The sequence below is a fragment of the Chinchilla lanigera genome, unplaced genomic scaffold, assembly GCF_000276665.1.
Source record: "Chinchilla lanigera isolate Chin_1 unplaced genomic scaffold, ChiLan1.0 scaffold00152, whole genome shotgun sequence".
NCBI lineage: Eukaryota > Metazoa > Chordata > Mammalia > Rodentia > Chinchillidae > Chinchilla > Chinchilla lanigera.
In genome coordinates this window covers 1,818,095-1,839,123 of record NW_004955553.1, presented here as the reverse complement: position 1 = coordinate 1,839,123, position 21,029 = coordinate 1,818,095, and the positions used below count along the sequence as shown (strand labels likewise).

At 56.1% G+C, this 21,029-nt stretch overlaps 1 protein-coding gene across 2 annotated transcripts; it reads left to right on the top strand.

The window, feature by feature from the left end:
- On the top strand, positions 1–20,909 carry Hid1 (HID1 domain containing). Of its 2 annotated transcripts, none has more exons than XM_005412265.2 (19): positions 1–148; positions 7,018–7,167; positions 7,643–7,813; positions 8,118–8,231; positions 8,833–8,939; positions 9,127–9,243; positions 11,120–11,342; positions 11,531–11,587; positions 12,350–12,490; positions 12,920–13,010; positions 13,218–13,369; positions 13,467–13,545; positions 15,991–16,155; positions 17,762–17,989; positions 18,300–18,406; positions 18,859–18,936; positions 19,509–19,600; positions 19,693–19,851; positions 20,081–20,909. In XM_005412265.2, exons 1-19 carry the CDS (start codon positions 83–85, stop codon positions 20,142–20,144), a joined length of 2,361 nt encoding a protein of 786 aa, XP_005412322.1. In that variant the 5' UTR covers positions 1–82; the 3' UTR covers positions 20,145–20,909. The 2 variants fall into 2 exon arrangements, with proteins under 2 accessions (XP_005412322.1, XP_005412321.1); XM_005412264.2 differs by having other exon boundaries at positions 8,115–8,231.
- The last annotated feature ends 120 nt before the right edge of the window (positions 20,910–21,029 follow it).

The following is a 21,029-nucleotide window of genomic DNA, read 5'->3' as shown; positions in this document are numbered from 1 at the left end:
CGGGGAGAGCAGCGGGGGGCCGCGGAGCTGGAGCCGGGGCCAGAGTCGGCGCGGGGGCCGGGCCAGAGCGGGCTCCAGCGATATGGGGTCCGCAGACTCCAAGCTGAACTTCCGGAAGGCGGTGATCCAGCTGACTACCAAGACGCAGGTGCGCCCCGGGGCCTCAGCCTCCCCATCCACCTGCCGGGCTGGGGGCTGGGCGGGGGCGGAGGCTGCGCGAACTTGGCTCTGTGGCTGGTGGGCCACGCGGGGCCTGGAGCCCGAGCCGGATCTCCCGCTTGCACCCCGGGGCTCCATGCGTGGCCCCCGCTTCCCACCCCTTCCCCCTCTCCTGGGAGCACCTCGCTCCCCGAAGCCGCCGTGCCACCTTCGGCTGACGTGGGCCTTCCTCCGCGCCCTCGCAGGGCTCCACGCCCCCGGCCTCTCCCTCGCCCACCCACCCTCTGCCGGGCGCGCTCCCCGCCCTCCTCTCCGTGCCCACGGGTCCGGTACGCTGGGCCCCGGCTGACTCAATGCAAACAAAGCCGGCCAGCGCCTGCTTGGGTCAGGAAAACAGCTGGTGCGCGGCCGCGGCGGCCTCGCCGGGCCCGGGTCGATGCCTCCGAACGGGGGAGGCCTAGGTCTTTCTGGGAACATCAAAGAGTGGCGGGCAGCAAGGGAGCCGGGTAAGGGGATCGGTCCCCAGGCCTGCAGAGTCCCCTGGTTCCCGGCTGGAGAACGCTCCAGGGGCTCCTCCTCCTCCTCCTCCGGGCCCTGCGGTGCCGGTATGTTATGTTCTCCGGTTCAGGATGGCCGTGGTCTCTCCCGGGGGAGCTGGCGGTCCCTTTCAGCCTAGTCCCTGCTTGCACACTGTCTCTGAGTCCACAAGTGGCACAGAGGCCGCCGCCTCCTTGTCCCCAGCACATACGATTTGTCCCCAGTACGACCAGATCCTTGCTCACCCTTGCTATCCTGGCCCCTTGAATGAGGCCACCCTGGCAGCATAGATGCCCAGTCTTGATTCCTCAGGTCTCTCATTTTCAAGGATTTCCTTGACTGTTGCCATCTGAGACAGCCCTCCCCCAAGCACTCAGGGATTCTTTCTTGCTCCTGGCAGGTAGAGTGGGATCAAGAGAGCCCTCTCCCACTGCCCCCAGGCGAGAACTCTGCTCCCACCTTCTCATCCCTGCCCTGGAAAGGTCAGGTAGCTGGCAAGCACTCAGAGTCTCTGGAGAATCCAGCCCCAGTGGAGAGGCGCTTGATACAAACCAGACCTGGTTGTTTCCATTTCTCATGGCTCCAGGCTAGTTGTGAAGCTAGGCATGGGGCTTTAGATCTTCGGGTTGCAGAGGGGGTGGCTTGTGGGCCCACCTCTTAACGTGGGGCCACTGGGAGAGGAGCAGGAAGACCCCCATGTTTACCTAAGTGGGAAAGAGACAGAGAATGTGCTGTGGGCTCGGCAGCTGGAGTCTTTTGCCAGGCCGGCAGGATGAGCCCAGCCAGGGCCCAAAGGGTCTGCAATGGCTTAGAGTCCTACTGCTCCAACTGTAGTACCGGTGTGCCTGTATTTCTCCCTCTGCAGCCGCTAAGCTGTTCTGTTTCTTATCTGAGGACAGTGAGTGGTTTGGACAAGGACCGGGAGTGCCTGGAACCCTGGGTCTCCTGGAGAACACCAGGTTCTGCAGGTGGGATGGGATCTGGCTGCCTGGGAGGAGGAGATTGCAGTAGCTGAAGCCTTGGACCCTGTGTAGTGATCTGGCTTGGGCAAAGACCAGATTCTACATTGTCATCCTGGAATTTACCACTCAGTGTCCCCAAGGAGATTCGGACCAGTTGTCCACCTGATGACCTCTGATTTCAGGCCCTAGAGGCTGTGCTTTGGGCAGCAGACAAATGGACCCAGAACCCTTTGCAGTGGCCCAGGCTGCTGCTGCTCAGCTTTCCCTGCCTTCCTGCCTGGCATCCTGTTTTCTTCCTGCCCCATAGTTAAGCCCCGGGCCAAGCCTGACCCTGATCCTGAGGACCAGCAGCTGTGGCTGTGTTTCTTGACCTTTTCCCAGGGTGCGTTGGCCCTGGAGGTGGAATATTCCACGAGTTGAGACTCTCTTTTCTAAATTCTGTTTGGGGATTTTTAGGCCAGATGAGATGTGGTGGGTGCATGCTCACATGTGTGCAAATGTATGTGCATGTGAATGCTGTGTCATACGGTCCTCCAGGACAGGTCGTCCATAGCAGGCTAGAATACGGCTGGGTTAGTCCCACCCCAGCCGGAAAGACTATCAGAGGCTGCAGCTGGTCCCCCAGGCTTGAGCAGGAGTCTAGCTTGAGAAAGAGCCTGGCAAAACTTAGTTAAGAATACGTGCTTTCCCAGCAGGCTGGCGCAATCCCATGTCCTTAGCAGCAGAGGCTGAGCAAAGATACTCTTCAAAGAAACTAGCTTGGATTTTATAGCTTCTTTGGGTTGGGTAGAGGTCAGCTGAGGTCACTGGGATAGGAATTAGGCCATGTCTTTGTCTTCGGAAGCCTAAAGGGTCTCAGTGTCCCTGGCTAATGCCTATATGGTAAAAAAAGAAAAAAAATGGTCACTAGCTGGGCGTGGTGGATGATAGCCCTTGGGAGACTGAGGCAGGATAGTCACAAGTTCAAGGCTAGCCTGAATTACACAGCGAGACCCTATCTCAAAAAAATCCAACAAACCAAAACCAAAATTGTTACCAAACGTGAATATCCAAGCTGCAATGAGAACAAGAAGAGAGGCCCATGCTGAGGAAAGGGAGAGAGAGTCTTGCGCCTGAAGAGATCCCGTTTCCAGACCAGGATGCCCTAGGGTCTCCTTAGTTGTTCTTGAGTCTCTGCCCCATTTATATTATATTTTATATCATATTTATCAGTACTGGGATTGAACCCAGGGCCTTAAACATGCTAGGCAAGTCCTCTCTCTATCACTGAGGTACATCCTCAGCCCTTTTTATTTTTATTTTGAGACAGGGTCTGGCTAAGTTACCTAGGCTGTGTTTGAACTTATGGTCTTCCTGCTTCAGCCTCCCAGAGTACTGAGATTACAGGCATGCACTGCCACACCTGGCTTCTGTCCTCCTTTTAAATTCACTATCCAGGCAGTGAACTAGAGGCCCACTCTTCACAGGTCATGTCCACTTGGTGCTTGGCCAGGCTTTGGCCCCTTTAAGGAGGTGGTGACTCCCTGGGAGGGGGGCAGAGTGTCAGAGGTGGCAGTTGCCCAGTGGTGCTCCCACATGGGAGCAGCTCTGTGATTTTCTGGGGTGGCATTCCTCGTTGTGGCCTCAGACACCCCAGACTGAGGTGTGATGCTCCTGTACCCCCTACAGGTCAGAGGGCTGCTGGGAGCCACAGGACAGCAAACCCCAGCCCCAGGGCCCCTCCTTTGGCCTTTGTTCCTCTACCCCAGGCTAACTCGCTCTACCAGTTCTGGGGCTGACACCTATGCCAGGCCTGTCCTGAGGGCCATGGCCACAGGCTACTCTGCAGCTCCCTGGGGTGGGCATGGGTTAGGGTATATAGCTCCCTCCTTCATCCTCACCCAGGGCCCTGACTGGAGGGATCTCCAGGACGGCTTCTGGCTTCTGCTAAACAAACACTGGCTGAGTACCTGCTGCATTTGTCACCTGCAAGGCCAGGGAAGAAGGCCAGGTGGGCTGACAAGAGCTGCTAGACCTGAGACGGGGTCTATAATAAGCAGGGGTTGGGACGGAGGTGCCCAGGTGGGCTCTGTGAGAATTCTTGGAAGAAGGGTTTTCAGAGAACAGAACTTCTGTCTTCATACGATACACATTTCTTTCTGATGATAAGGACCATGTGTATGCAGTGCAGATGTGTGCTGGTGGCAGGGCCATTAGGCCTTTGTGAGCCCTAGAATTTCAGAAAGAGAAAAAGCTCTGTGGATCAGAGTAGCCAAGGGAATGTCTTGCAGGTGAGCTTCAGAAAGGAGCGGGGACTGAGGGAGCATCCCTGGCCCTCAACAGACAAAAGGAAAAAATAAAATAGGTGCTCAGCCAGAAAACAAAACCATCCAGAGCCGGGCATGGTGGCACATACCTGTAATCCTAGCACTCAAGAGGCTAAGGCAGAGCCAGGCGTGGTGGCTGGTCCAGTACTCCAGAGGCTGAGGCAGGAGGATTATTGTGAGTTCGAGACCAGCCTGGCTACAAAGTGAGCTCAAGGCCAGCCTGAACTGCCTAGCGAGATCCTGTCTCAAAAAGACAAAAAAAAAAAAAAGAGGCTGAGGCAGGGGGATTACTGTGAGTTTGAAGCCAGCCTCCTGCACTCCAAAACAAAATCTTGTCTCAGAAAAAACCCAAACCAAACCAAACCAAACCACAAACAAACCCACCCAGAGAGGTTGTTTTAACATCCTGATATTAATACAGAATTTCACACAAAATTGTGATCATCCCATAGGTAGTTCTATATCTTTTTTGTTTTGGGGGGTATTGGGGGTTGAACCCAGGATCTTTGCACTGAATTATTTCCTCAGCTCTTTATTTTTAATTTTGAGACAGTGTCTCATTCAGTCACTAAGTTGCCCATACTGGACTTGAACTTGCAATCTTTCTGCCTCAGCCTCCCAGAGTGCTGGGATTATAGATTGTGTACCATTGTGCCCAACTGGTACTTTTATATCTTATTCTTTTTCAACATAATATTATACCATGAACATTTTCTGTTTGTTTCTGTTCATTGAAAATATGATTTTGATGGCTGCATAATGTTCCATTGTGTGGATGTGATTTAGCTTTGTAAGCAGTCCCCAGTTATTGGTTAATAAATTCCAACTTTTCACTGTTATCAATAATAACTATTATCAACAGTAAACATTCTCGTATACCACATCTCTAATTATTTCCGTGAGTGAAATTTCTAGAAGTAAAATTCATCCTTCAAATTCACTGCCTTAAAAAAATTTCATTGCCTTGGTTATCTGTAAGACTATGTGATTCAAAGAGCATGTATGTTTTTAAAACATGTTACTTAAATGAGACAAGTAGGACTTCTGTTTTGTTTCTGGCTTTTCTCTTGTACCAGGAATCGAACTCATGACCTTCCGCTTGCCAAGCAAGCACTGTGCCCCTGAGCTAAGTCCCCAGCCCCAAGCAGGACTTTTGTTTGCTTGGTTTTGTTTTTTTGAGACGGGGACTTACTTTGTAGCTTGGGCTAGATTTGAACTCACTGTGTAGCCCATTGAACTCTTGGCAGTCCTCCTGCCTCAGGGATTGGCAGTCCTCCTTCCCCAGTGCAGGGATTACTGACATGTGTCCAGCTAAGACTAACAGGATTCTGAATGCATTGTTGGGGTAGGGGAGCATGCTGGGAGAAGGGGATAGCTTGGATGAGGGCAAAGAAAAGAGACAGTGGGGTCATGTCCTGGGGATAGCGAATACAGGCTTACAGTTTGCATGTGTGCGTATGTGTGTGCATGTATACCCAGTGTGATAAAAACACAGTGAATTTTTTGGTTGTTTTTTGAGACAGGGTAGTTCATGTGGTCCTTGAACTCACTATCTAGCCCAGGCTGGTCTCGAGCACACTGTAATCCTCTTGCCTCAGCCTCCTTAGTGGTAGGATTACAGGCATTACCATGATGCCCAGCTGTATAGTGAATGTTTAAATAGAAATTTATTACAGTAAAAGACACATTGCCATTAATTCCCTCACAGTACTCCCCTTGCTTCAGACACACTTATCCCGTTATCCTTGCCACTTTCTGAAGCAGTTCTGGACCTGTTCTTTTGTGGATGTCTTTACTTCTGCTGTCATGGCAGCCTGCATGTCCTGACGACCATTTTGACTTTGGGGAAGATCCAGAAGTCACATGGTATCAGATCTGGTGAATAAGGTGGATGAGGACATGCCATAATGTCTCTGACAGAAATTGTTGTAAATGTTTTTTTTTTGTTGTTGTTTCTTCCGGTACCAGGAATCAAACTCACAACCTTGCTCTTGCCAGGCAGACGCTTTGCCACTGAGCTAAATCCCCAGCCCCTGTTGTAAATGTTTAGAATTGATTCTGGACCTTGAGGCAGATATGAAAAGACACTCATGAAGGAAGACTTCTAGAGCCGCTTCAGAGAGTGGCAGGAATGATGGGATAAATGTGTTTGAAGTGAGGGGGGAAGTATTTTGAGGGGACTTGATAGCAATATATATTTTATTATAATAAATTTTTATTTTAATGTTCACCTTTTTATCACACTGATATGTACGTGTGTATGTATGCATGCCTGCATGCGCATATGCGGGATGAGCGTGTAAGCTATGTTTAAGGAAGATCTTGGCTATTGGGCCAAGGGTTAGACTTGATCCAGCAGGCCGTGTGTGAGGCAGTGGCGACTTTAGCCCTGCGCTTTGGCACCTGTTTGAGGGCAGCGTGGAGACAGGATTGAGGGAGGTAGATTTGGGGGGCGGAACCCAGGTGAGAGTGACCTGAACTGTAGCATTGGCCAGTGGTGGAGTGCATGCCTGTGATCCTCAGATTCACCAGGTTTGGAATCTGGCAGGTGCTGAGGGGAGGGATAAGCTGGTGGGGAGGAGAAGGAAGAGGGCTTGGTGACTGGAGATAGATGTTCCCGTGTCACCTGTTCTCATGGTCGTCTTCCTGTGGGGGGAGAGCGCATCTTGGCCTGGGTCTCTGTACATTTGGCCTACTGCTGTTGCCCGGAGCTGTGCCCAGGTGGGCAGGTCAGTCCGTCCTGCCAGAGGAGGACAAGGACTCAGCCAGGGACATGCAGGCCCTCGGGGACTGGGTTGGGTTCTGGCTCCCGGACTCAGCACCCCGCTGACCCCTGACCATGCCCATGAGTGTGCCAAGCATGACCTGCTGGCCGTGGCTTGTGGCAGCTAGCGGATGTCCCTCGTCTCTGTGGGGGAGAGTCCTGGGCACCAGCCGAATGGAGTAGGGGGGCTGTGGCTTTGCTCTCAGGGTCTCTCGTGGGCACATGTTGGGTAAACTGTGTCTCTGTTGGCACGAGGTTATACAACTCTGGACACTGGGTTCCTCCCCAGCCTGTGGAAGCCACTGACGACGCCTTCTGGGACCAGTTCTGGGCGGACACCGCCACATCTGTGCAGGATGTGTTTGCACTGGTGCCCGCGGCAGAGATCCGGGCTGTGCGAGAGGAGTCACCCTCCAACCTGGCCACCCTGTGCTACAAGGTGAGGGCTGCCTGACCCTCGCCACCGCTGCCACTCTCCCTAGAACAGCTGATGCAGTCCAGTCTTCGATGGGAGAGGGCAGGCACCCAGGACACCCCAGCCCCAGGCCCCCATGGTCCTGAGTCTGCACCCAGTGCCCCCCCCTTTGGCGGCCACCATTTCTGAGGCACGGGCAGGTCTTCCTGAGCACTCTCCACAGAGCCCGCCCTCTGCTCGCCCTGCGGGGTGGTATTGTTAGCGTGGCCATTTTACAGAGGAGGAGACCAAGGCTGGGGAAGCGTTGTCACTTCCAGGATCTTGGACACTGAGGGGTCTGGGATTTGCTGGCCTCGTGCTCCGTGCTGCTCTTGCTCACGGGCTGGCAGACTCCCTGCCTCTGCCCTCAGCAGCCTGAGTGTCCCCCACATCCCCTAAACCCCAAGTGCCAGGGCCCCAGCCCGCGTGTCCAGCAATCCTCTGCTGCCCGTCCCCGCAGGCTGTGGAGAAGCTGGTGCAGGGAGCCGAGAGCGGCTGCCACTCGGAGAAGGAGAAGCAGGTCGTCCTGAACTGCAGCCGGCTGCTCACGCGAGTGCTGCCCTACATCTTCGAGGACCCTGACTGGAGGGGCTTCTTCTGGTCCACAGTGCCCGGGGCAGGGCGAGGAGGGGTCTGTGGGCGTGGCCAGGGTGGGCGGGAGGTGACAGGGTGAGCGCACTTTCGGGGCCACACTCCTCCAAACCTTTTCTGGCATTTGGGAAGCTCAGGGGTGGGGAATGGGAGGTGCTGCTGAGGGATGGGGGTCCACACCATCTGCTTTGGTTGGTTTGGGGCCCACAGAAGTCCATTTCCTCTACCTTTGCCGCTACGCCCTGGGGGACTGCCTGGACCCAGTCTCTGTCCTCTGCCCCCTCAAGCTCTGGGACCACCCCTGCTTGGCCAGCTCCCCCTGAGGCATCCTGCTTCCTCAGCAGGGTGAGGAGGAGGACGAGAATGCCCGGCCCCTGGCTGAGTCCCTGCTCCTGGCCATCGCAGACCTGCTCTTCTGCCCGGACTTCACCGTCCAGAGCCACCGGCGGAGCACCGTGGTGAGAGCCCACCCTGGCCCTGCTGAGTGGGCCTTGCCTAGGTTGGGTGAGGCCAGCTGCAGTTCCCTTGAGCAGCATGCAATCAGTGGGGCCCAGGGTGCTCCAGGAAATCTAGGCTGCCTGGCACGCGTGTCCCTGGCCGGGGGCGGTGGCGATACAGCTGGAGGGGAGCCAGCGGGTGCCTGCCCTGCCCCCTGTCTCCCCGGGCTGCGCACAGGCAGCCGTTGTCCTCGCCGCCCAGGCTGGGGTGGTGTGCAGGGCTGGCCCGTGCACTTCCTGTGATTCCACGGCGTGGACTTTGAGTCTTCGGTGCCCCCAAACACCACTGGGGGAAACCCGTTCCCCACCTCTCCCTCCCTCCTTTCTCCCTTGGGCTGGACTGAGCCAGGAAAAGAATCAGTATAAGAAAAATGAGCTTCCAGGAAATCTAAGAACATTCACTTCACCCCTATGCATCAGGACTCAGCCTTCGGAGGGTCTGTCTTAAGAGACCGTGAGGCGTGGCGGGGGTTGGGTTGGCTGGCTTCTGTCTCGCGCTGCTGCTGTTCTTGCAGCCCTCCACCTGCTCTCTCCCTGTCCCTGTCCCTGTCCCTGTCCCCAGGACTCAGCCGAGGACATCCACTCCCTGGATAGCTGCGAATACATTTGGGAGGCGGGTGTGGGCTTCGCTCACTCCCCCCAGCCTAACTACATCCACGACCTGAACCGGTGAGCTTGGCTCAGGCCCAGGGCCCCTGGTCTAGCTGGACCCAGGTGGGACCCCTGCCTGGCTCCGCAGAGGACCCTCCCCTCTGTGATGCAACCTTAACCCTGCGGAGATGGACAGGGATTGTTTCTGTGGGCCTGGGTGGGGGGTGCTGGCCCTAAGTGCCCTCCTTTACCGACCCCTCTCCAGGATGGAGCTGCTGAAACTGCTACTGACGTGCTTCTCCGAGGCCATGTACCTGCCCCCAGCTCCTGAAAGTGGCAGCTCCAACCCGTGGGTTCAGTTCTTTTGTTCCACGGAGAACAGGTGAGCGGCCTGGTGTCTTTCCCTTCTCTTCTGGTTCCAGGCTCCACTGAGCTGGGTCAGGGCCGGCTCTGAGGCTTCTCGGAGGGGTGCTGCCCCTTGGTGGTGATGAGCTGTAACTTTGCCACACATTATACAAGCGCTGTCCGACACAGCCTTGGCATTGTGACCCAAACAGGAACTGGGCCCCTGGGGTGACCCCTATCCGGGTCCTTCTTCTGGAGCCATGGTGTTCAGTAGAAGTATAATGTGAATCATATGTATATTTTGAGATTAAAATGTAAAAAAGAAACAGGCAAAATTAATTTTAAAAAGACTTCATTTAATCCAGTGTATAGGAGCTGTGGTCAAAATATATGGTGAATGTTTAAATTAAAAAGTGTGTAACCGTGAGGCACATTGCCATTCGTGACCCTCACATTATTACCCCTTGTTGTGAGCGCACCGAGCCACTTTCTGAAGCTGTCTGGAAAGTCCTCTTTTGTGTCTTTACCGGGGTGTGATCCAAACCTCGGAGGGTGCTCCTGCTGAATACCGTCCAGTGGAGAGGTGACCTGTACTGACGCTGTGGGTGTCCTCACCCACCTTGTTCACTGGATCTGGTGCCGTGAGATTTCTGGTTCTTCCCCAAAGTCAAAACGACCAGGAAAGGTAAACATTTTGAATCGATTCAGAACATCGAGCCAGTCCTAACCGTGCAACTAAAGACACTCAGGAAAGAGGATTTCCGGAACTGCTCCAGAAAGTGGCAAGAATGATGGGACGAGTGTGTCTGAAGGGGGCTAATGGTGATATATCTTTTACTGTAATTAATTTAAAAACATTTAAACATTCATTGTATGTTTCAACCACATCTCACTAAAAAATTAGCGCTTAATACATAATCATGATACAGAATTATTCAGTTGTTTTCGACATCCCTTTTCTCATGCTACTTTTTCAAAATTCAGCGTGTGGTTTATACTCCCGGCCAAACTCAATTCAGACTAGCCGCATTGGAGGCGCTCCATAGCTGCGTGTGGCCTGTGGCTGCCCGTGGGGACAGTGCGGGGGCTTGTGGGACAAACACCCTGATGGAGGAAGCCTGGCCTGCATGGGGACGCTGGTGGGCTGCGGGCGCCCTGGGGAGTGCATGCTGGTGCAGGGTGGCGTATGTGGAGCAGGCACTTGCATTCCACTGTGCCCAGGCTGGCAGCATGGGAGCCAGTGCCCTAAGGCTGGCTGTCGTCTCTCCTGTATCCTGCTGCTGACCCCTCTGCGGTGTGGCGCGCCACCTTTGGGTTGTGCTGGCCTCTGGCCCAAACTTTTTGCTTCCCCCAGAAGAGAAGGGAGCCCAGGTGACCCCCACCACTAGCCCCAGTCAAAGACTGGCCAGAGTTTTCTTTCTTACAGTCTTATCAGGCACGCTGCCATCCTCTGTCACTCGCTTAACCTCTCTGGATTTCAGTTTCCTCACCCGTAAGATGAGGAGCTTGAACCCTGACATCTTACAAATCTGATTCAAGTCCTTCTGTGGCCTGGCAGCTGGGTGATTGAGCCCAGGCTCATCTCCCTGGGCCTCCAACCTTCCCCGAAGCCCCGATGGAGGGTGTCTGTCCCTCAGAACCTCAGGGTTATGAACACGCCTTCCTACCAAGAGCCCCTTGTCACGAGCCATTGTGCCCTTGCTCATGGATTCCTCTGCCCTTGGCCCAGCCCGGCCCAGGCCATAGCCAGACTATGGTGAGGATGAAAAGGGTCTTTTCCAGTCCCCGGCTCCCAGACCAGAGCCTGACCCTGGCACTTGCTGAATTGAGGAGGTGACTTGGCTGCCCCTCCCCTGTGGCGGGAGGGCTGCGCCAGAGGCTGCATCCTGCAAGCCTGCCCTCCCGCCTCGCAGACACGCACTGCCCCTCTTCACCTCCCTCCTCAACACCGTGTGTGCCTATGACCCCGTGGGCTACGGGATCCCCTACAACCACCTGCTCTTCTCTGACTACCGGGAGCCGCTGGTGGAGGAGGCTGCCCAGGTCCTCATCGTCACCCTGGACCACGACAGCGCCACCAGCACCAGCCCCACTGTGGATGGCACGACTACAGGCACAGCCATGGATGATGCTGACGTAAGGGCCGGCGGGGCTGCGTCCTGCTGGGGTGTGAGCAGGTGGCATCGTATTGGCAGAGACGCTCAGCAGACACTTCAGGGAGTGGCTAGAGTGTCTGACTTGGGACACTGTTGCTGCCGCCCAGGCCGGGGAGGGACCCGGGTGAGGTGAGGCAACTGCTCACCATGTGCTTCTACCCTTGGCAGCCTCCGGGGCCCGAGAACCTGTTTGTGAACTACCTGTCCCGCATCCATCGGGAGGAGGTGGGTCGAGTGCAGCTCTTGGCCCCTCGAGCCCTCCCCCTACACTTGTCATGGCTTTGCAGGGGCAGGGTAGAGGGGCCCTGGTCCTGGCACGGAGGAACCCTGGCCTCTGTGGACCTGGGCCCCTGCAGGGTAAACAGTGATGATAGACTTCGAGGGTTTTGAGATGAGGGAAGAACCAGTGGTTTCAGCTGGATGAGGTAACCAGGAAGGCTTCTAGGAGGAGGTGGCTCTGATGTCAGGTTTGAGGGGTGGAGGGACGAGAGTGCACGGTGGCCTCAGAGGCCAGGCAGGCCTGCGTGGCTGTGCCTTGTGCCCACTGGGAGGTGCTGGACCCCAGAGCCCCGAGTCCTGCAGCTGTAGGATGGGACTGCAGGGCCGAAGGTGGAACGCAGCCAGCTCAGCATGGGTGCTCAGTAAATGGCAGATCTGTGCAGTGTTCCCCATGGGCGATGGGGTGATGGGAGGGAGTGTTTCAGGGCGCCTATAAATACAGTCCAGGTGGGCAGGGTCTCAGCTCAGAGGGTGCCTGTGGGGTCCCCAGGCGCAGCAGCCTTGCTGAGGGAGTGGGCAGCCCAAGGTGAGGGGGCTCAGCCGCCTGAGGGGCTCACCTGGGGAGCCCCTGATGATGTCAGAGTGTCTCTCAAGCTCAGAGCTGGGCCTGGCTCTCAGGGAGTAGGGAGGAGCCTGTGGGGGCCTAGGCCAGGCAGTGGGGGCTGAGCAGAGCAGGTGAATGGACCCTTGCTCTGTCCTCCCTCGCAGGACTTCCACTTCATCCTCAAGGGCATCGCCCGGCTGCTGTCCAACCCCCTGCTCCAGACCTACCTGCCCAACTCCACCAAGAAGATCCAGTTCCACCAGGAGCTGCTGGTTCTCTTCTGGAAACTCTGCGATTTCAACAAGGTGGGCGGCCTCCGGGACGGGCACTGGGCAGTGCAGATGGAGAGGAGACCCGCAGAAACAGCTGCTGGGCCAGGAGAGGTGGTGCAGGCTGTCGTCCTAGTATTCTGGGAGGCTGAGGCAGGAGTAGCACAACTTTAAGCCGAGCCTGGGCAACTTAGTGACATAGTGAGACTGTCTCAAAATAAAAAATAAGTTGTTCTTCAGTGCAAAGGACCGGGGTTCTATTGCCAGAACAAGGCACACACAAAGAAAGGGGTGGGGTGGGGAGGCAAAGGAAAGGAAGGGGAAGGGAGGGAAGAGGAGGGGTGGAGAGTACCCCCAGTGGGGTCCATGTGGTCCAAGGATGGGTCTCCCTGGCCTGGGGGAGAGGGTGGAGCACAGCCACCCTTCCTGCTGACCCCACTCGCTTGTCCCCTCCCCTGCTCCCAGAAATTCCTTTTCTTTGTGCTGAAGAGCAGTGACGTCTTGGACATCCTGGTCCCCATCCTGTACTTCCTCAATGACGCCCGGGCAGACCAGTGTAAGACCAGGGTGGGCCTGTGACGCAGGGGGAGGGTGGTGGTCTCGGTGATTCAGGTGTCCGGCAGGTCTGTCCCGTCTCCCAGGAGCTCAGGCATGGTGGTATGACCGCCCACGGGAGGCTCCCTGCAGTCCCCCCAGATGCGTCCCCGTGCTGGGCTCCCCTGCTCTTTGTCCTGTGTGACCCCTCCTGTGCTCCGTGCTGCAGCTCGGGTGGGCCTGATGCACATCGGCGTCTTCATCCTGCTGCTTCTGAGCGGGGAGCGGAACTTCGGGGTGCGGCTGAACAAGCCCTACTCGGTGCGGGTGCCCATGGACATCCCCGTCTTCACTGGCACCCACGCTGACCTGCTAATTGTGGTGAGGGGCGCCCACAGGAGGCATGGGGCTCATCTCCTTTTAGCTGAGTCTGGGGGTAACGACCCCCCCACGGCTGCCCTTCTCCCTTCCTGCGCAGGTGTTCCACAAGATCATCACCAGCGGCCACCAGCGGCTACAGCCTCTCTTTGACTGCCTGCTCACCATCGTGGTCAACGGTAGGGGCCAGCGCCCACCTTCCCCGTTCTCACCACTAGGTGGCGCCAGGCCATAGGCCGACCAACCACCTGTTCCGGGCTCAAACCGCTCTCATCCCATAGGCACGGAATGCAAACCACATGTGCAGTGCTAAATTTTCAGTATCATATTAGAAGAATAGCATATTAGAAGAATATTAGAAGAAATAACAAAAGGACAGGTGACAAAATTTTGTAATACAAAAAATTTTGTAATACATTTAATCCACTGTATCTAAATACTGTTATCTCAACATATAGGCAATACAGAAAAATTTTTGGGGGGGTACATCTTAGATATACATAATGATCACATTCGTCATAGGGAATTAGTACCTGTACCTGATAGGCCTTGCTTCTTTTTCCCATTCCCCTGCCCTGCCTTTGGCCCCTCTTCCCCTCTTTATTTACAAAAGCTTTGTTTCCATCTTTTCCTTCTATTCGTTTCTTTTTCTTGTCCCTTCTTTCCTTTCCCTGCCCCTTTCCTTGTTCCCCTTCTCATTTGAATATTTTCTTCCCATTTCCTAATATCTATTATACATTTTGGTCCTTAGTTACACTTTTGGTTTCTCACACCAGAAAAACAACGTGTGTCCATTGTATTTCATTTAAGAGTATGATCTCAAAGTGCATCCACTTAGCTAGAAATGTCTCAAACTTATCCTTCTTTATGACAGAGTAGTATTCCATTGGCCAAGACAAAAAAATTAATGAGGCTTGGCATGGTGGCATATTCCTGTAATCCCAGCACTTGGGGAGGCTGAAGCAGGAGGACTGTAGATTCAAGCCCAGCCTGGGCAATTCAGTGACTTGGTGAGACCCTGTCTCAGAAGGGAGTGTTGGGATGTAGTTCAGTTTGAAGGCCCTGGGTTCAATCCTCAGTATTGAAAAAAAGATCCGTATTCTTTATATTGTGTTTCATGCCCAGTCTTCTAAGTGTTGTGCATGCTGCATGCATGTGGTGCTCAGTTTTGCTGTGTTCTGAGCATGTGACGGCCATGTGGCCAGTGACTGTGTCGCCCAGTGAGGGTTTAGGCGATTATAGTCTAAGTGGAGACGGCAAAGCCGCTGGTCCCTATCTTTGCCCTGGCCAAAAGGTGAGTGGCCGTGGGCTGGGGCAGAATGACCCCAGTGCGGATGTTTGGGGGATGATGGTGGCGGCCAGGTGGTCTGACTCACCCGAGGCCTGACTCTGCCTCCAGGGTGGGTGGGTAGGTCGTACAGGTGCCACAGACCCGTCCAGCTGGGCTACCTTCCCTGCTTACCACTCACTGACTCCATTCCATAAATGAATCTTCTTTCTTTCTGGGTGTGTGTATGGGGGGTGAGATTGGAGATTGAACCCATGGCCTTCACACTGAACTATGTGCCCAGCCCTTTTAAAAACTCTTCATTTGAAACAGAATCTCACTAAGTCACTAAACTGCCCAGGCTGGGCTTGAATTTGTGATCCTCCTGCCTCAGCCTCCCAGAGTGCTGGGATTACAGGCTTATACCACACCTCCCAGCTTCCATCCCGCAGATCTTAACTGAGAGCCACTAAGGAAGGCCGGCTCCGAGAACGCCGCTGTGAACAAGACAGCTCTGCCCACCTCTGAGGGCCTTGAGCGTGAGGGAGAAAGATGGGAGTCAAGGAGGGGCACAGACCGAGCTGTGTACAGAATTTCGTCTCTGGAAAGCTGTGCCAAAAATGCCTATCTAATGTTACAGCAGCTTGACCCCCTAAATCAGAGATGGCGAACCTTTTAGAGCTTCCAGTGATAATCAACCTCTGCCTGCGGCACATGTGCCATAGGTTCGCCACCACTGCCCAAGAATGACTTGTAGGGCTGAGTTTGTATCCCTGCCCAAGCATTTTATTGCTAGGCAACTTGGCCCAGGTTTCTAACCCTCCCTAAGCCTTGGTTTCCTTGTCTGTCAAATGGGGGCAATCTTATCCAGGCTCTTTTTCCCTCATAGGGAAGAAGGACCAGGAGAGAGAGAGAAGATATATATATGGCTTTGTAAAAAGGACTGCTGCCAGTAGGATGCGGTGGTGCCTGCTTGTAATCTCAGCACTCTGGGAAGCTGAGGCAGGAGGATTGCAAGTTGGAGCCCAGCCTGGGCAACTTAGTGTCACAGCAAGACCCTGTTGCAAAATAAAAAAATAAAAAGGTCTGGAGATGTAGCTCAGTGCAGAGGCCCTGCAGAGGGTTCAATCCTCAGTGCCAAAAACCAACGCACACAAAACCCTGCTGTCCACATGGTCAGGGATGAGGGAGGAGCGCCCTGCCTGCCGGGGCTCTGCAGGGGGCACAGACAGAGTGAACTTGGCCGCTAGGGCCTTCCTGGCTTTCGGGGGCTTCACAGGCAGGGCCGGGAGGGCTTAGGGGAGCGTGTTGCTCCCCCGCCCAGGCCCAGGTTGTGAGCCGCCGCCGTCCCTTGCAGTGTCTCCCTACCTCAAGAGCCTGTCCATGGTGACCGCCAACAAGCTGCTGCACCTCCTGGAGGCCTTCTCCACCACCTGGTTCCTCTTCTCTGCTGCCCAGAACCACCACCTGGTCTTCTTCCTCCTGGAGGTCTTCAACAACATCATCCAGTACCAGTTTGACGGTGAGGCACCAGCCTGGGGGGCCCCTGGGCATTGCCTCTGGGGCGGCTGCCTGGGCACTGGCTTCCAGGAGGTGTCCCCTGTGGCTGCACTTCCGCTAATGGACGTGCATGTATTGAGCACCTGCTGTGCACCTGGGTGAAGGCGAGACTGTGCTGCCCCAGGGGCTCACAGCTGGGGGTGGAGGATCCGGGAGCTTAACGCAGACAATGGCCTGGTCAGAGAGCGCCTCTGCAGGCCGGTAGCAGGCAAGTTCAGAGTGGTAGGAGCTGTCCTTCCCAATATCACAGACACCGGCTGCCGCTCCTTACCTCTGTGACGGTCCACATGTTACTTCACTTCTCCGGGCCTCAGTTTCCTTACCTGTAAGGTGGTCAGACTAATAGGGATCTTAGAGGGTGTCGGGAGGAGGATGAAATAAAATAACCCACAAAGTAGCACAGTGTCTGGCAACTCAAACGTAAGGAACTGTTTTTATTCCAAAATAAGCTGGGTGCACTGAGAGAGGCTGAGGCAGGAGGATCACAAGTATGAGTCCTGCCTGGGCAACTTAGTGAGACCCTGTCTCAAAAATAAAAAATGAGAAGGACTGTGGATGTAGCTCTGTCGTAGGTTTGACCTTTAGTATTGCCCAAAACAACCAACAAAGAAACAAAAAAACAAAAAAACAAAAAAAACAACTGTGCTTATCTAAGAGTATTAATGGGAGTAATGAGAGCAGAAAAGCATTGTGGGGAGAGAATGGTATGTGGATGTGCAAAGGCCCTGGGGTGAGATGTTGAGTTGAAAGCAGATCAGTGTAGTGTAAAGCAGGACAGAAAGGTGCAGAGGGCACCGAAGGACCAGAAAAACATTTGTGTCTTACCCTGGGAACGTGGAGGTGGGTGATGGAGAACAGGCACATGCCATGGTGGTCTCCTGGGCTCCTCCCTGGCTCAGAGAGAAGGTTAAAATATTTAAGAGCTGGCAGTATGGACAGTGATGGGCTGGTCTAGCCCCCCAGTACCAGGGGTTACTCTTTTTTTTTTCCTGCAGTGGTGAGGATTGAAGCCGGGGCCTTCACACTGAGTTACATCTCTAGCACCCCCCTTTTTCCTTTTGGTTTTTTGAGACAGGGTCTCACTATGTAATTCAGGCTGGCCCTGAACTCACTATGTAGCCCAGGCTGGCCTCCAACTCACAGTGATTCTTCTGCCTCAGCCTCCCAAAGGGTACCGCTATGCCCAGTTCCATTAGTGCTGAGTTGAAAGGTTGTTTTGTTTGTTTGTTTTGTTGAGACAAAGTCTTGCTGCACAGTTCAGGCCTTGAACCCGTGATGTAGCCCAGGCTGGCCTCGAACTCCTGGTAATCCTCCTGCCTCAGCCTCCCAAATGCTGGGGGCATGTGCTGCCATGCCCAGCGTGGGCTTGTGGGGTCTTGAGGAACCAGGAGAGGGGTGGTCAGGCCAGAAGCTGTTTTCCCACAGCTGGCACACACAGCTGTGCCATCCCTTCCTGACTCCCTCTCCTGGATGCCCTGTACCAACTCTTCCCCTGGGGGCGACACCTTCCTGTCCCGTAGGAGGGGGAGGCGAGGGACCCCCAAGTGGAAGTGTGCTCCCTCCCACAGGCAACTCCAACCTGGTATACGCCATCATCCGAAAGCGTAGTGTCTTCCACCAGCTGGCCAATCTGCCCACTGACCCGCCTGCCATCCACAAGGCCCTGCAGCGGCGCCGGCGGACGCCAGAGCCCCTGTCCCGCACCGGCTCCCAGGAGGGCGGCTCCATGGAGGGCTCCCGGCCTGCTGCCCCTGCGGAGCCGGGCACCCTCAAGACCAGCCTGGTGGCCACCCCAGGTTTGGCGCTGGCAGGCAGGCGGGAGGGGGATGTGGTTCCTGGCATGGTTGGGGAACACCTAGGGGAAAAAGGTGTTGGGGGCTGGGCCGGAGCAGCAGGGGTGGTGGTACTGGGGATCCAGGAATGGGAGCTTGGTGGGGACAGGGCCTCAGAGCTCTGCGACAGGCAGCTACAGGGCTGGGGCAAGGGAGAGGGGACATAGCGCTTCTGCAGTGGGTGGAGGACAGGCAGCCTCAGGGGCCAGGCCGGAAGGGGCACCGTGGGGCATAGTCCTGTCTCCTGCCTGTGACCCTCCTGTGCCTCACCCAGGCATTGACAAGCTGACGGAGAAGTCCCAGGTGTCTGAAGATGGCACCTTGCGGTCCCTGGAGCCTGAACCCCAGCAGAACTTGGCAGAAGGCGGCCTGGCTGAGGGGGTGGGTGACGGGACGTGGGGCGTGTGGGGCAGGGTCTCGCCTTCCTCCCTGGCCTCTGTGATGGGGTCTGGGCCAGGACACTCTGAGGTCACTTGTGGCAGAAGGACAGGTGCAAAGCCCAGGACATCAGGGTTGGCACTGCTGTGGGGGTGGGCAGTTCACTCCCATGTTTCCGGGGCGCAGTAAAGCCTGTGGCCTTTCGCCTCCCCATCCATCAGCCTTATCTGAGGCTGGCCTTTACCCGGCTGGCCCTGTCAGGCCCTGGCCCTAAATCTGTCACTGGGCTGTGCCGGCTGGGCCTGGGGCCCAGGGCAAAGGGTGCTGGGCTGGGCCTGTCCCTCCGTTGGAACTGAGTATCTCCCATGGGGGGCGGTGAAGAGACCTCGCTGCCCTCTGCCCCTGCCCCGCACCCACTCCGTCCCTCCTCTTTTGCCCTCCTTCCTGGGCACCAGGAGCCTGGCCAGGCGAGGGAACAGCGGCGGCTATCTAGTGCATCAGCCAGTGGCCAGTGGATTCCAACAACGGATTGGGTGAGGACCCCACCCTGGAGGAGCAGGGGGAGCACAGAGGTGGGGCCTGGGTCCAGATGCCCGGCCCTTAGAACCGCGCAGCCAGTGCAGATGCGGCTGGCAGTGTGTCCCAGCAGAGGCATCTAGTGTGAGAGCCCGGCTCCACGCAGTCCTTCCAGCTGGGCGACGCTCCCTGTCGTGTGTGGCCTGTCTCAGATCAGCTTCTTCTGTCTACACCATCTGCTCAGTTCCCTGGAAGCACCAAATTCCTATTGCCCATAGCACTGGTTTTCCTAATAAATCACCCCTCTGGTTTCCTTTCCTGAACTGCTGCCCCCTCTGCTTTCCTGATTACACTGGAACAGAGGTGATAACGTCTGCCTGATGGTGCCATTGTGGGTGGTAATGGGGACAGTCTTCCGAAGGCCATGGCCTGGTGACTGGCCTGCAGTACTGCTCAAGGCGCCCCCGGCCCTCCCCATTAGCAACAGCGGATGTTACAGCTCTGCTGGGTGCAGGCCGAGCTACACAGAGCCCCTGGCCCTGAGTCAAGGTCAGAACTGTCCCATAGCCCTGGGGGCTTCCCTCCCCAGATCCTCTCCTGGAAGTCGAAGCTGCCGCTGCAGACCATCATGCGGCTGCTGCAGGTGCTGGTGCCCCAGGTGGAGAAGATCTGTATCGATAAGTAAGACCGGGCTGGGTACTGCTTCCGAGGCACAGGCTGCCTGGGCTTGGGTGGGAGGTGACGGGGACACCGGAGACGTCCATTTCTCACAGGGGCCTGACGGATGAGTCGGAGATCCTGAGATTCCTGCAGCATGGCACCCTGGTGGGGCTGCTGCCTGTGCCGCACCCCATCCTCATCCGCAAGTACCAGGCCAACTCAGGCACCGCCATGTGGTTCCGCACCTATATGTGGGGTGTCATCTATCTGAGGTAGGCTTCCCGGGGGTGGCCGATGACAGTCCTGGGCGGGGCTGGGCTCAGCAGGGACTTCAGCTGTGCCTCCCTTCCCTAATGGACGTCAAGGCGGTGGGTCAAGGGGGCCTTGCCTGGTGGAGCTCAGGCACCCACTGCCCAGGTTGGGACATCGAGACGGGAGGGGCTGATTTGGGCTTTGCTGCCTCCGAGCTCCTCCCCTGGACCTTTTCTGTTCGCTCCACAGGAATGTGGACCCGCCCATCTGGTACGACACCGATGTCAAGCTCTTTGAGATCCAGCGGGTGTGAGCAGGAAGCCAGCAGGGGCTGGGGATGGCTGGGGCGTTGCTCCCGGATGCGCCCTCACTCCTTGCTCTGAACTTTACATGAGTACCATCAGGGTCTGTGGCAGGCGGTGTGGCTGGGTCCCGGGTGGCAGGCCCCAGAAGCCCCTTGGAGATGATCTCTGACCCCCTCACCCCCAGACTGGCCTCCTAGGAGCCTCTGTCTCCAGGGGTGCAGGCCCTGCCAAAGCCCTTCCCCGCTCTGGCTCCCCTTTTGGGACCATTTCTGTGATGACCTCCTCCATGCCCACCTGCTCCTCTGCTGCCCACCCCCAGAAGCCACCAGGGCACCGGGTCAGAAAGAGTTTGCCCCAGAAGGAGCCAAGGGATGGCCCTCGAGGTATCTAGGCAGGGTTGGGGGCCCTCCAGGCCTCTTGTCCTGAAGCCACCTCTTCAACCCCGTGGAAGAAGGAGTATGGCCTGCCCGCTGGCCTGTGAGGCTGGGCACTGGCAGATACAAGTCCAGACTGGGGTTCCTCATGTCTTCTAGGGGTTGGAGTGGGCACTGAGGGTACCCTGCTGTATTCCCTGGGTCAGTGGATAGAGCCTGGCTGATGAGGGGTCCTAGGGGGCAGCTCTTCCTGCCCACCCACTGCCTGGATGAAGGGATGAGTGTTGCCACCCCCCCCAGCTGCCCAGCCCTGGCCTCTGGTCTCCTCCCCCCACCTGTGTCAGTACAATCTTTGCTCTGTACAATCGGCCACTTTACACAATAAACCTCCCCCTCCACTTTCTGCCTCGGTGCTTGGGCTGTGGGTTTGGGTATCAGCCATGACTCTTATCTTCAGGGCAGCCGGAGACTCTGTACCACAGCGTCAGTCCTGAGTACCTTTTATGCATGACGGAGAAC